Consider the following 15,383-nt stretch of genomic DNA (forward strand, 5'->3'; position numbering starts at 1 on the left):
TTGTGGTTCTGGTTATTTCTCTGACTGCAGAAAAACATGGGGATGAGCTGGATGAGGGAATTCACCAGTTTGTAATGATGTGTGTGAGATGAAAATGGTACTTCAGTGTGTTCTCTGTGCATTTATAAAGCTAATGAATGCAGAGATCCACCAGACAGCAGAAGAGCTGTAGGAAATTTAGGGGTCACATTCATAAATGCTTTATATTCAGTTCAGGGATTAAATGTTGTGAATTACAGAGGCAGGGAGCTGCTGGTACAGAATTGACTGGAGATCCCCGTTCTATTCCTATCATTGCTGTTGACTTGTGATGTGACTGAAGGCAAGTCCCTTTCCCTTATTTGTCTGTATGAGTTGATGAGTTTTAGGATAGGGACTGCCGGTTAGTGGGAGCTGGCAAAACGTAATAGGCCCTCAGCTGTGGTTAAGGAGTTCAAATAGAAAAAGTTCATACACAGAATGAACTTAAAAATTCCTTTCTGACGTTATTCACCTGACTTACAGGCTCATTTACACCCATCTATTATGTGGTGGAATAGCTTGGCAAGATCTCTATCAGGCACTCACTACATGAGTAATCTCATTGGCTTAAATGTGACTCCTTGAGTGAGTAATGTTTTAGTATTGGCTCCATAAACTGTCTGAGTCACCAACAGCGTACAAACTATGTGTGCAACCCTGCAAGCACTTACCACACAGTATAGTGTGTTTTACTGCAAGCAGCTCTGTCACCGTAGTAATACCCAGCAGTAACCGTTTCTGTCATCTACACCCACGTGAAAAGGTTACTCTAATCTGCAGTTGAAAAAACAGGCAAGTTTCTCTGGCATCATGTTCTCTTCAATGCACGGGAATTGTTAGTTTCCCTTCACAAGAAACCAAATAAGCATTCAGTACCTGTAGTATTGTAAGGAAAAAAATCTATTTTATTGCAGCTTTCAGGAATTCCACTGCATAACCAACTCATGGATCTTCCCTCCTTGCCGAAAATACAGTCATTGCAAATCTGGAGCTGTAAAGTTTCATTGAAAGTTCTTTACAGTCTTATTTCAGCTAGTGTTTCTGCTTTGATTCCTCCTGCCTTATCTTTGTCTGATTGTACCCGTGTCCACAATAGCCCCTGTTTCTTTCCCCTATTGTGACTTCCCCTTTGTGACTCTTTTCAGTCTGCTCCTTTTCCTAAGGGTAGAAAAAAATTCCATTCAGTAATATCCCTCTTTTATTCTACAAACCCCTCTTTCTACTCAGCTTCATCAATAACACCAATACAAGGCAATCCTCAAAGATGTTTTGCCATGTCCAGCTTGTTTGATTGAGCCAGATCATCCTCAGGCCAGTAAGTGAATCTCTATATATTTTTCAAATTACTGTCTCCATAGGAAGAGCCATATCAATATAGCAGTACTTGTTACCACAGCATTACATATTCTACACTTATATTAACTGGTGGGGCATGATAAACATGGACTACAGTACTGCAACAATTATGTACAGTTGCATATTGTTCCTGTGATAGAGCGGGCATAGCAAAAAAGATTTAAAGAGCAGTCATTATTTTAGAAATAGGGAACCTCTGTAACTCTTCTATACAATACTTGAATAGCATATTCTCACAAAAAGCATTTGTTTGTGAACTAAAGAGCTTGATCCAAAGCCCAGTGGAGACTCTTCCAATGCATTCAATAAGCTTTGGATTAAGTCCTTCCTGAGGAACAGATGCAGCCTTTTATTCACTACCAGTGGAACAATAAAAACAACAAGACAAAGAATAAAGTTGTCTGCAGAGAATAAAGCAGTGTTGTCCTGCAGCAGCTTAAATACACTAGGCTCTATAGTTAAAAGAAAGTACTGTAGAGTCGGTCAAATTGTTTGTGTAGGCAATTCACAAAATGTACAGTCCAGAAATGTTTAAGTATCTACACATAAACACTCATACATAGTGTTATTTCACTGATTATTCAACTTTGTAGTATTTGCAAAAACTGAGTTATAAATATAACTATGAATTCCAGTAGTTCAAGCAAAGATAACACAAATAATTTGTTGCCGTTAGTGATCAAAACTGTGATGGAAGAAGGAGCTGGAAGTTTTTTTATGCCATAGCTCTTATAGGGTTCCAAAATGTTTACTGAGACCTGGATTTGAGACAGGCTTTCCTTCAGTAAGTTTATCTCATTCAACATAGTGATTTCTTATCTGGCCCATGATGTTATCAAAATGCAGGCAATAATGGGTGCTGATGTGCAGAGACCTCTCCTGCCCCTGCAGGAAAAACTGGGGCCGGAGTCACCCCAGGAAAAAGAGTCTGATAAGAGAGATAAGCAACTGTGGGAGATACAGGAGAGCAGACTAAAGTAAAAGTGACAGCAAACAAGAGGAACAATTAGCAGAAATTGAGCATTAGCAGAAAATAAGTGGGGTGGGAACCTGAGACTTGCACCAGAGAAAAAATAGGAAGATAATGTAATCAGATGCTTTCAATAGGCCTGTGTAGATCTTGTGAAGAAATCTAGTGAGAGAGAAAGAGTGAAAAGTATGTTAGAGAAAGAGTGAAAAATATGTTTTGTAACTCCTGTGTGGATTTCAGTAGAAAGTAGAAATTGGAAAGGAAGCCTGATTAGAATAGATTGTAGTAATAGCAAAAAATGCTCTTCAAATGAATATGTGGAGAGAGACAAGGTGGATTTTGAAAGAAATGTTAATGGAATTTGAGGAACTATTAGTGTCTGGGACAAGAAAATGTGATGAGCAGAAAAGGACATTACTTAAAACTTTAACCAGGAAAGGAAAAATACAATCAAAAGCTGATGACTAATACTACACTAAGCAACTTCTATAATTATTAGAAACAATAACATTTAAACTTTACTGCTCATATCGCAATGCTCCTAGCCTTTTCAGCTCACAAGTAGCAGCCTCCAAAACAGGTCAGTTTTCTTAAATTCTGTACATCTAATTGCTAGGCAAAGCCAGTGCAGTAGTTACTTCTGTTCCAAGCATGAACTAAATAGAGAAAGGCATATTTTGTCATGACATTTTTTCCTGGAGCATTACCACAGATGCGCTCTGACTATAATGAAGAAGAGAAATCCTTCTGCCTTTGCTTTTACTCCTGCATGGGGAATTGTCAGCCTCCAGTGACTGAAATCCCTACTACACAGAACATCAGGACCCTCTTCCCATACTCCTAATATTTTCACCTTTATGTTGCTACAGTCTTAGGGAATGGTCCTGCAAATTCTCGATCTTTCAATCTTCTGAGTTTTGCACATTGAAGTGCTAATCTTCAGCAGTTAAACTGCCTTCTCAACACACTTTACCAGGCCCTCGCAAGAGAAAAGCTGGATGCTTATTCCTTCTACTGCTGTTGCAAAGGTGTTAAATGCCTCCAACTGGAATGTGTCGTGTGTCGTCTGCTGCATAGTGGATGGCAACACTAGAAATGACTGAGAAAACCAAGACTACCTAAAGGTTCACAGAAAATCAGACAAGTTAATATTTCAAAGAAGCAGATCATAGTTCAATGAAGAAATTTTTGTCTCATAACTAAGAATATGTTTTTTCACCTCAAATAAAAAAGTATCATAGCTTCCTAAAGATGTGTCCTTTTCTTGAATTAGAAAGGAAACAGGCCCAGTGACCAAACCTATGGTCAGCTGAAGGACTGGCTGTGCCTGCAGTAAGCTAAGGTCTTAGCTTCACTGTGTTTTCTGATCATCAGAAGTGCAATCAGGCAAAATGGAGCTATAATAAGATGATATGAGAACCTGATAATAGCCTGATAATAGGTCTGCTGATTAAATACCACTCTGCACTACGAAACTGATGTGCATTTTAATGTCTAACTCACTGTTGGAGCAGGCAATCTTATTTATCTTTGGATATGGAGGTAAGGGGGCATGTTTTACACAGGTCCACAGCTTGACAGTGTTGTTACTCAGCTTAGACAGTTTCCATGCAGAGTCACAAAAATAAAACTACAAAGCCGGGGTCAAACATAAGATTTGATCACTTTGAATGACTGATAAGTCTCTGGTTTCCCTAAGCAATGTTGCCTGTCTCCATGATGATACAAAGATGCACTTGAGAGCAATTAGCAGAAATAACTGTGAATGAACTCTTAGCTGTGTGCTGTAACATGCGGTTCAGTAACTCAGATGAGTTCTCCTCTCCATCACCCTGCTCAGCTCTGCTGACTTCAGCATGAGGTAAGCTTTGGACAGGACCAGGGATGGAGAGCGCAGCCTGGGAAGGCAGGGATGAGAGCAGGCAGGAGCCAGCTGGGGAAGGCATTAGTTGCAGAAAATAAACTATTTTCCTCTTTGAAGTTGGCTGGTACCTTGCCTCCGTGTTTTGCTGCATATTGTGAGTGAATTTCAGAAGTATCTGATCACGGTGGCATAGCAGCGAGACATATCCAAAACTGCCTGAAGAGTCAGGAAGAAGGCTTACACATTGAAAGATCCCAATCATCCCAGATGACAGGGATTTTTACTGTCTGGCCTCTCAATCTTCATATACTTGTACTATGCAGAAAAAGCATTTCCATTATAAGCTGATACAGAATGCTGAAAATATCAAAGCCTCTGCCATTTTGGGTTACATGGAAAGTCTTCATCCACAACATATTTATGGCAGCAGGACAAGAGGGAGGATGAGGGGAAGGGGCATATCCTAGAACTGCTTGAATTGTTTTTTTGTTTGTTTGTTTTAAAGCAGCTGCACTGTGAAATTAATGATTTTTCCCATAAATTTCTGGACTTACTTAGGTTCTTTGGTGATATAATATTTTATAACACCAATGAAAAAGAAAATTAATGTTCTATACTTCTGATAAGTATAACACCAAAATATTAGCAATGAAAGACAAATTCAGCCTACTGCTGATGTTCTTCATGGTCCTAAAGGTTTTGTTGAAATTAGAAGTTGTCCACCAAGATAACCTCTCAGTCTCCTGTACAGCAGTATTACAGAAAAACGAAATGTTGTTCATGTACATATTCTTCCTTCTTGCCAGTCAGCAGCAATAATGGTGGATATATAAAGACAACCAGCTGCAGTTTATGCTACTCCCACACACGTACATCTTCAAGCAAAAGCTGCAAGAATGGCTCAGTAATAAAGTACACTGTATTCTGAACCTGCACTCTAAACAGAGCTGCAGGCATAACAGGATGCAACAATGCAATAATGAAGAGGCAGCATTTTGCTATTTAGAAATGTAGGAAGAAACATAAAAAACCCCTCCAAGATTACTCACAAACTTTGTCTTGTTCAACAATAGGTCTAATTTGGCTTGTTCAGAGCATGTTACATGGACTGGCTCTTAGGGAGGACTACAAATTCCCCCTCTGGTGAGGGAGAGTATTCCAAGTGTAGCACTTGTTTACTGATCCATTTCCTGTCTTCACTGGCTATGAATATCATTATCTATTTGACGTAAAAAATTTCTACACTTAATTGAAAGCTACACTAATTACCATTTACTTCAACCATACAGTCAATAGCACAGTCAGGACCTAAGTGTAGCTTGTTGTGTCTTTTTTAATAGTTCATTAAAGGGAAGGGAAATTTATGATGGCCCAGGCTTCCCCTTGGAGTAAGTTGTTTGTTGAAAATAACACAGATATGAAGATTTCACTTTCTTGTTTCTATTCATTGAAAATATTATTGAAACAATACTGCAACTAGGTGTGCATAGATTATTTTTGGAGTGGATCTAGAACTGATAATTCTCTTATATGCAAATAGCATTGCCCATTTGACATTTTAACAATAGAAAGGACAATCATTTTGGATATCTCTCTCAGCAAACAAAGAGTTTATAACCAACTGCTCCATATAATCTTTGCCTCAAACACAGGATTGTCCCTTCCACAAATTGTTAGCACTTAATACAGGAAAATTTTAGCTCTTTGTTATTTTCAATTACTAAATTAATCCTTTTTCCATGTGGGTAAGGATACTCTTCTGGACTTTATTGACTTTCCCGTGCTGGCATTTTGCTGATTCTGCTCACGCTACATTAGCAGCAACACTGAGTCAGCCTCCCTTTTGCAAAATTATGTCATTAAACCTCTTCCTTCAGCATGGGGTCTTTGTTGAAAAAATGACACCTCTTTTTCAAAGCCAAGGAGGAAACAATGCTAAGTCAGATTTTGTTCTGTGTGATGTTACACTCCCAAGCATTCGAGGTACTGTGCTATTAAAACAAATTGCATTCCAGAGTCATCGAACATTTTCCCCTTCTTCCTTAAGTATGACCTTAACTTGAGCTACAGAATGTTATGGGCTGATTAAACTTCAGCTGAGAGCTTTCCCAGCAGCCCGAGAGGTGCTGCTTGTGACTTTAGAGCTGCCACGAAGCAGCTACACTGAGCAGAGCACTGATAGCAACCAGGGCACAATGTCTGGGAATGCCTGTGCACGTCCATGCTCCAGCTCCAACCAGAATAATTTAAATATCTATTTATATAATTTAACTATAACATGAAGGGGTTTCATTTTGACTTATATGCACTATCAATTTAGACTGTACTTTTATTGCTTGTGTCAAAAATTATTTCCCTAATGAAAAGTAGTTTACTATTGATTGGTGTCTCTGAGGATGAATTGACTTGCTGCTTTATATAGATTTAACCTTAAATTTGGTCCTGATACCCAGGAGTGTGAAATTCTGTGTTATGCCATCCATTCTAAATCGTTAATTTAGAACGTGGTACATGTAGTCAGACTTGTATTTGTTAGTAGATCTGTTTTGTTTTGGTATTTTTTAAACATTAGCACTGCAGAAAATAAAAAAAGAGCCCGTAGGAAATCTGGATTTTGAGAAAATGATTTTTTTTAGCTAGTAAAAGAAAGAAGTAAGTCTTGTAAGAAAAATCAAAATGTGTTTTGTGTTTACATTTTCCTCATTCAAAAAAAAGTTATGCAGATGCTGGCTTGAGCTGATTATTCACCATGGCCTTTAAGATCTTACAGGTAGCTGATATGAGCTTCTCACACTAGTTTTCACTCACAGACCAGAAGAAGACACAAATTTACTGCATTTTATCTTTAAATGCTTCTCTAAAGAAATTTAACTAACTGTAATTAAAAAATTCCAGTCAAATCTACTTTTGTAGCAGATGTATGAAATATGCTTCATCAGTCTCATATGAACCTATTTAAGAGCCTAGATTGCTGTTTAATTTAATTTTTAAAAGTGTGAAAGAGTAAAATAAATTTAAGTGTTAATACGGCCTATGTATACTCAAGTTTGCATCTTTAGAAATGTCTAGAGTAAAATTTTTGTAGACACCTCTAGTTTTTAACATGGTTTTTTTTGTCTTTAGGCAAAAACTTCTTCAGCAATGTCGGCCACCATGAAGATGAATATCTTGGCCCTGCAGGAGTTCACTTGCCCATTCACTGCCTTTCCACTCTTTATCTTACTGACAATTTCATTTGCTGCTGTTGGAAACACATGGCTGCACACGACCACAGTGAGAACGACAAAAAAAAGGAGTATTCCTGTCATGGCTTTTCCAGCAAAACAGCTTTTCCATGTGCCACCCCACTACACCAGGCCACCAGGAAAAACGCTTGGCAAAGCTTCTCAGGCACTTGCCCTCCTCATGCTGACAAGCTGCTCATAGGAAGCTGCCCAGCAGATGAAAGGAGGTGGGGCAGCAGTATTTGCAGGGGACCCTGAGAAGAAGAGAATAGAATGTGCAAGGGAAGATGTGTGGTAGACTGACTGACATTGAGGAAGGACAGAGCATTGGTTTGACACCATCTTCCATGAGCTGCCAGGATTATTTAACCAAACTTTTAGAAAGATTCACTTTTGTTGAAAATCGTCCTAATCCTAACTGTGGCACCGGACTTGTAGCTGTTTCAAAAGAGGCCCTGTGGAAGCCAAGAGAATACAGTTTACACCAATGGGGTCTACTGTGGAAAACTACGCCCAGCATGACAACATCCTTGCAGCTGAAGATAGGATGCACCCCACTGAGTGTGGGGTCCATCGAGAATTATGGACAGTGCAGATCCCTGTGCCTCCCACAAGGCCACGGTGAGAGGAGACTTACCCCTGCACCCTCCTTGGCTTCAGAACTTTCACAGGAGCATGGTCCCGATGGGTCCCTCAGCAGCATAGCCAATCCTCCTGCACCTACAAAACCAAAGACATTTATTGTCCATGGGAGAATATGCATGGCTGAGAGGGTTTTTTGCTTTGATTGGATCCGTTTCTACCCACTAGGCTCTGTCACCAGCCTGGTGTTTTGTCGTTGTTGTTAAAGAACATAGAAAGGCTCCAAAACCATGGCTGACAAATATCTTTGCCAGCTGGAGACAGCTCTGTGTGCTGCATAGAGGTGGCTGGCTCTTTGGGGAAAATGCAGTGAGTGGTTAGTGTTGACACAGTGTGCCATGGCTTAGGAACATACTCCATTTCAGACTGCTCAGTGGCCATCCCTGTCCCTAGGGTGGTTCCCAGTGGCAGAGCTGCCCTGGTTCCTCATGGGGTGGTGGGATGGCCTTTGTCACCCCCAGGCAGCTCCCTAGACACTCAGTGTTCACCCATGTTGCTGTGCTGAAGGTGTGCCTGTGCTCACACCCAGAACGAGCTTGTCAAGGCAGGCCAAATAAGAGCATCTGGACCCCTAACTAAGGTTATGTCATATTAGAGAATGCTGTTTTGTCATGCAGGCAGTAGTTACCACGGCTTATCGGGTCATGTCAGGCCACAAGCACAGCTTGCAGGGCATGGTGTGAGCACTCTGTCTGGCAGAACCTCTGCACTTTTATTTCTGTATCAAGCTTAGGCCTTAAAGAAGGTAAGAACATATCCACTGATCTCACTTTCATGGACAATCTTGTTTAAGCACAGACAGCTGCTCGATTGCTTTCAGAATTTCCATAGCAATGGCAATAATTAAATAATGTTGGGTTAGAGTCAGATTAAATCAGTGAATATGTTCTAAGTTGTGAAATTAAATTATAGGGGTTACATGATCTCCTCCATAGAGAAGCAAGATGTGTAAGGATTTGTATATCATCTCCAGTAGCTCTGCTGAAGGTGCACATTCACACTGGGAGCACATTGAGTAAAGTTCCTTATGCTACCGCAGCACAGTGCATGCCTACTAAATTTGATATAGGTCTCTCATGTAATAATACATCTTGAAATGACTCTGAAGCCCTTGGTTAATACAAGGATAGTTATTCATGCCCTCAGCTGCTACTTGAGTCTATAATCTTGAGTGTATCTCTTCAACTCATTACTGTTTGTGTATGTACCACTGTTGTGTACTGATTATTTATGCAAACAGGATCTGTGTTTCAGAGATACCCTTTGCATATTTTTTGCTCCAGTGGACAGTGGCACATGCTAACAGTGTTAGCTTGAGCTGCAGTTGAGAGAGACTTTCACTACAAGACCTGCATCTTTTCTTCTAACAATATTGGCTGGTTGCAGCTTCATTTAGACTTCTTTTGCTTTGGGAGAAGAATATTTAAAAGTGCCAGTGGGATTTATGTGCCCATAAAAATCCTGAAAATGTTTTTAACTTTTCCCAGCACAGGTTCTCTGGAGCTGATCCTTCCTCTTCCTACCTGCTGAGCAATGTTGTCCATGTAGTCCACAGAGCCAATAGATAGCCCTCAGGAAGCTTTGAGAATTGCATTAAAACCAATGTGAGAAGTAATGGAATCGAGACCTTTTTTCTTGTGTTCTTCACACTCTGAAACAGTCCCCAAAGTTAGAACTCTAATCCTGTGAATTTACCACAGGATTAATCCCTTCTTTGCATTCATCTCTATGCTCTGTGGGGTGCCCATATAGCATTGCTGCTTTGGAAGTAATGCTGCAGAAAAAACAACTAGTTTATTCTGCTCTAAGTTCTTTTTTTTTCTGGTTTTTTTTCCTCTTTCCAGCTCTCTTTGATAGCTTTATTCATGCTAATCTCAGGCCAAAAGAATCCTTCTTTTTATATAACTGTATATAACATTTCAGCATAATGGGTCTTTTATTGTCTACTGATATCTATATGCTCTCTTGCTTTCCAAAACCAGATGTGAAAGAGATCTGTGTACCTTTTTTATCATTTCACTAGAACTTCCCTTCATACCCAAGCTACTGTGCATCTTTTTCTGCAATGTATTGGGAATTGTGAAGCCTTTGCATGTTATCCTTGAATGGATGCCTCCACATTACCTTGTAGCTGTCAGACTGGATCAGAGGATAGCAGCAGTTGGTGCTGAAATATCCAAGTCTATGTTATAAATACTTCCAGGATTTAGTGTCAGGCTAGATTTAGTCCGATTCTTTGGAATGAATGTTACCATACTGTCATAAGGAATACTACATTTTTGAATAGTTATGTTTATGCTATGGTTTGAGATATGTTCCATGTGACCCTGCAGCAGAGTTTCTGGTTTGGTTTCCTCCAAAAGTACTCTTGCATGCAACCCAACAGTACATCTGTAGTGTGAATCACTGTGCATCTGAATCAACTGCAAATGTGGTAGAGGAGAGAGGGATGAGTTCACTAAAAACCATACTACTGCTCTCTGATGAAATGCTGATGTCTGTGCAGCCTAAGCCCAGCAAGAAAGTGTAGCCTGGTGACTGGGATGCTCAGTGGAAATGGGGTCACCTAATTTCACACTTGTACCACAACTAGCATTCTGCATACCCCTTGGAAGGCGCTGGTATTGTCTTAAGATCTCCACTTGTAAGATATATTCCCCATTGATGTGACAACACTTGAAAGATTAAGGAGAGAGTATTACAGTGATTAAAAATGTACCTTTCTAGAAAAAAGTCATGAAAGTCTGAGGCCTAGAAATTAATATGCATAAGGAAATTATATATTTCCTACACACCTCACAAAATAAATATCATGAGTAGACTTCATCCCCCACTATTTTTGGTGACAGGCCATATGTGCTATAGCATTGACCTCAGACTTGATTCACATGAAGGATGTGGCAACTTCATAATCACCCCTGGATTAAAAAAGATAAATATCCAAGCATGTTCACATTCATGGACATTTTATAAAGGCCTAGATAGTACCAGTTCCTGCTGCCATTATCACAGCTAAGTTTTTACATTTATAATTGTCTGTACAGCAGTGATCAAGCAGAACAGCTGCAGGGCAGCTCCATCAGCACTCTTGGGGCTCAGTGGCTTTTCATCCATCTCTGTGCATGCTAGCTCCACGTCTGTGCAGCACTGTGCTGACTTCTTTGTTTCCTTTTATTTGCTGTTCATTTCAACTGTGAATAGGGTTTGCTAGATGACAGGAGGTTTGCAACAAAGAGGGCCAAATAATATTACAGGAATGAAGCTGAGCTAAAAGTTTTTCCTTAAGAGACATATCCATGCAGATTTGGGAGAGAAATCAAGGTACAGATAATTAGAATGAATTTGGGTTCTCATCAGCATCAGCTGTTAGAGAAAGGAACAGATATTGTCAAGACAGGAAGGATGAAATTTGAGTAAAAGTCTAGTAGTTCCTGGCGATTTATTTGGCAGTGATTGTGCAAAATATGGATGGAAAAGAAAGGTACTGATGAGGAATCTGGAAAACTGCTGTGCACACCCACTCATTGCTCTCAACAAACAAGGGAAGATTTTATCTGCCTGTTCCTGAATCACAGTTCTTCATGGTTAGCACTGTGACCACATGTAAGCACCTCTGATAGGGCTGGCTTTGGCCTGCGGGCACCACATTCATCTCAAGGGTCCTTGCTCCAGCAGTCTCAGTCTCCCAAACGCTTTGAGTTTCTGTTCTACTTCCACAGAAGCTAGACAGAGAAGGGAAACTTACAGGTGCAATTCAGCTACTAAAGTATGTAAAATCTCTGCAGTGACCCAAAACTCCTTTAGAAAACCCAGGATCTACAGATCTTAGGATCTTAGTTTTGATATTTGTTTTAGCAACAGAGAGCTCCGTGTTTTCAGCATACGAACTCCATTGCTGTGCTGTTAAGCTGTCAGAAAACAACTCCAAACCTCCAAACCAATGGCATACAGCCATTACCATTGGTGCAGTCTCTATGAATCCAAAATCTGGCAGCCTACATCCTCGTGTCAAAGAAATTGGTTCAGTAAAGGAGCAGGTTGTAGTGCAAGAGAAGCTGAATCAGAGAACAATTTAGTGCAAATATGTGTCTCCTCTGAGGAAAAGGCAGATAAAGTACTTAAGAGTATTCACCAGGAAAAGTAAATCAACCTTTCTTCATTTCTCCCAAGATAGTAATTTTTGTCTGACCAAATCAGCCGTCTGCTGGAATGCAGATGGATCAGTTTATTCTTTTTCATTGAGACCGTTTATTTGTGGAGAACACTTTTAGTCCTTTTCAAAGCCAAGGAACATTGTATACGTGTCCCAAAAGCACAAAGTGCTACTCCTAGATTGTTCCTTTCTCCTTTCTGCAGAGAGCTTGTATCCCTGATCTCTTGGCCAGTCTGCTGCTCACCAGCGTGCCTCCTGCCCTGTTCAGACTGGAAAGGAGCAGATCAGCTCAAACCGCATAAATCCTGGATCATCATTTAACTTCGTCTTGAACAGGCCAAGGAGGGAATTTATTACAGCAACTATTTTCACTTGAGTTGGATCACAGGAATTCCTGCTGTATCTCAGTCTGCTTTCTCTCAGCTACTCAGGACTTGTCATTAAAATGAAAGATTGACTATGTCCCCATGTTAATGTCTTGGCAGTGCCAAGCTCAGCCAGCAGGCAGATGCCATGTTACACTACAAAGCAGAATTTGTCACCCGTGATTCCTGTGATTAATAGAAGGTCTTCAGAAAAATAAAATCCTTAAAGAAGGAGAGGGAGAAAAAAATGGACACAGTCTAGGAAAAATCTTCTAGCAAGGCTGCTGACACATTTATTTATTAAACCACTAAAAGGCTTGGTGGTTTCCTGGTGTTCAGACTGGGAGAGATCACATAGCAGCAGGAAGATAAAGGCATAACTTCAGTGGCAAAGAAAACCACTCATTTATCTGTTTTTTGCACTTTAATGCTACGTTGAGGCATTGCATGCTTGCTATACTTTGAAACAACAGTAGGGAAAATTTCTTACCCTTTTAATCATGTTTTGAGGGCTCAAAGAGTTAAGAAAAAATTTATACTCTACTTCATAAAATCTTCAGTCTTAGAAAAACTGTTGCAGAGAGTGCTGTAGGTGCCACTTCTTTTTGATGTGTCTCATAGCAATTGTCTGAAGCACACTAGCTTACATAATGTGTTTTTCTGCATCTGATAGTCATGTTATTAACTGGGTTGAATGCCCAGGTTATAGAGTTAATAGCACAATTCTCTTTCGCAAATTTGCTTTTTCTTTCTAAATGGTTCCTCTTTTTTCAGCTTTCACACTGTGATGTATTTTGTACTTAAATACAAATATGACAAAAATCTCCCTGCTTGTACTAGCAGGAGGGAAATCACACTTACTTGTGCCCCAAGGAAAAGGAGCCTTGGCTGGTGACATCCCTCAGAGGGCTGGTTGGTTTGTGACCATGCCAGAAATACTATGCTGTATCTGTACTAAGAATAAATGTCAAAATGTCAATCTCCAAAATTCAGGTGCATATTTTAGATGCAGATGTCTGGCACCAGTTTGGAAAACACCTAAGAAGATTTTCATCAGTGGTTGCAGACAGACCAATTAAACCCATTGCGTAGATCTCTGTCACTGAGATGGATTAGCTCTCTTCAATTCAGGCTTTCAGCTGTGATTTGAACTAATTCAGTCTCACCATACTCTTGACAGAGTTTTTGCATGTTTCAGTTGTGGGGGAAGTGATGGTTGCTTGGAAGACCAGTTATATCTTCAGCTATGCACTGCATGGTCATGCAATACCAGTCTCAATACCTGTCCTTTACTTGTTTTAGCAAGGAATTTCTACCTACCAACATAGTTCCTAGTGACCAACTGTGATGAACTATTGTTGATTCAGATCTTTGTGCATTTTCTCATAGATTTAGCTCTGTGGGAAAAAACCATTTAATAGTTAGTTCTAGTACCACAAATAGCTGCAAGTGTGCAATGAAGTTCATCATTTCTGCTACAAAGCAATCAAAATGCCCTCAGAACCATAATTTACATACATTTTGGAAAGAAACCTCAAGTATAGACCAGCCCTAAGATTAAAGCTATTCTAAGAGAATAAGATTGCAATGTTGCTTTGAAAATAGCTCCCAGTCCCAGCAATCTTGATCACAATGAAGAACTTTTGATGGAAGTGAGAGGGAACCACTAACATTTTTGACAGAGAAAATGTCTGCAAAACATAAGCTAAAACTCTGACATTAATTTGGAGGCATGAACAAGGGAAAAAACTTGTGAATTCTGTTTCTCTGGCTTGTAATAATTTGCCTTGGAGAACATTCCCTTATTTGGAATTACCGGGTAAGAAGAGTGATATTGTATTGTTGAAAGAACAGATAGCCTCCCAACTTCATCTAGATTTAGGTCCCGTATGTGACAGAAGTACAGCCAAATGATTAATTCGTTGCCTTGAACAAGAGTTTAAAATTAGCAGAGAACTCCTTGAATGATATGAAGCAAGGAAGCACAAGTGATGTAATGTAAGTTCTTTTTAATCAAGACATTTTAAACCTAACCACAGAAAGAAAGCAGAAGGTAGCAGAAAGATTAACTGCTACTGATAACCATTCTCTGTAAGGAGAAAGAAAAACCATCACTTACAGAAACAGCACAGAAAGTGCATCTGTAGTGGAGGGGAGGGGATAGCTTGTGGTACTAACTGTGTTGCCCCTGTATAAAGGATTTCTTGGCCCCAGGAAATGCATGTGTGTAAATAACCATGAAGAGGAGGTTCTAACCTTCTCATCAAAGCCAACAGAAAGGACTGCAAAAGCTATGTCAAATTCCCTTAGCTGCTAAGTCAGACAACTTATCTCCTCTCTTCCTCATGCTCATCTTGCCTACACAGATGCAGACAAGGCATATTTTTATGATTATTTTTTAAATTTCCTGAAGTAGATCTGCCGTTGTATCTACCAGGGGTTGGGAATGCTCCATACATATGCAGAAGATGTTGTGGATGCATCTGCAATAGTCAAATTGACATGTGCAGTTAAACCTACTTTTCTCTTTGTTGACATTTAGCAGCAGACAGGACATTCCCCACTAGTATCGAATAGTACTGTGGAAGTAAATGTCTGTGTCTTTGCAGTGCACCTCCTGGGAATGGCAGGAAAGCAATCTCAATTTTTCAGCTACGTCTTTAGATGATTTTCCAGTTATGCTTATCTGCTTTTTCCTGCGAAAAACCAGTTTGACTCAGAGAGTAAAACCTTATATATGTCAGATGGCATAACTGCAGAGGGAGTGGGACAAACATATTCTGTTGAC

The 15,383-nt window shown here is 39.8% G+C and overlaps 1 protein-coding gene across 5 annotated transcripts in view; it reads right to left on the minus strand.

The window, feature by feature from the left end:
* The window catches only part of PALM2AKAP2 (PALM2 and AKAP2 fusion), a 270,694-nt gene that overhangs the window by 98,655 nt on the left and 156,656 nt on the right, over positions 1-15,383 (minus strand). For 4 of the 5 annotated variants that reach the window (XM_030969381.1, XM_030969380.1, XM_030969383.1 and 1 more), the window contains one exon: positions 8,073-8,155. In XM_030969381.1, coding sequence (XP_030825241.1) covers positions 8,073-8,155 — 83 coding nt within the window. Of the gene's footprint in view, positions 1-8,072; positions 8,156-10,872; positions 10,889-15,383 lie in introns of those variants that run through there. The other variant, XM_030969384.1, reaches the window with a different exon arrangement.

Source organism: Camarhynchus parvulus, chromosome Z (assembly GCF_901933205.1).
Source record: "Camarhynchus parvulus chromosome Z, STF_HiC, whole genome shotgun sequence".
Lineage (NCBI taxonomy): Eukaryota > Metazoa > Chordata > Aves > Passeriformes > Thraupidae > Camarhynchus > Camarhynchus parvulus.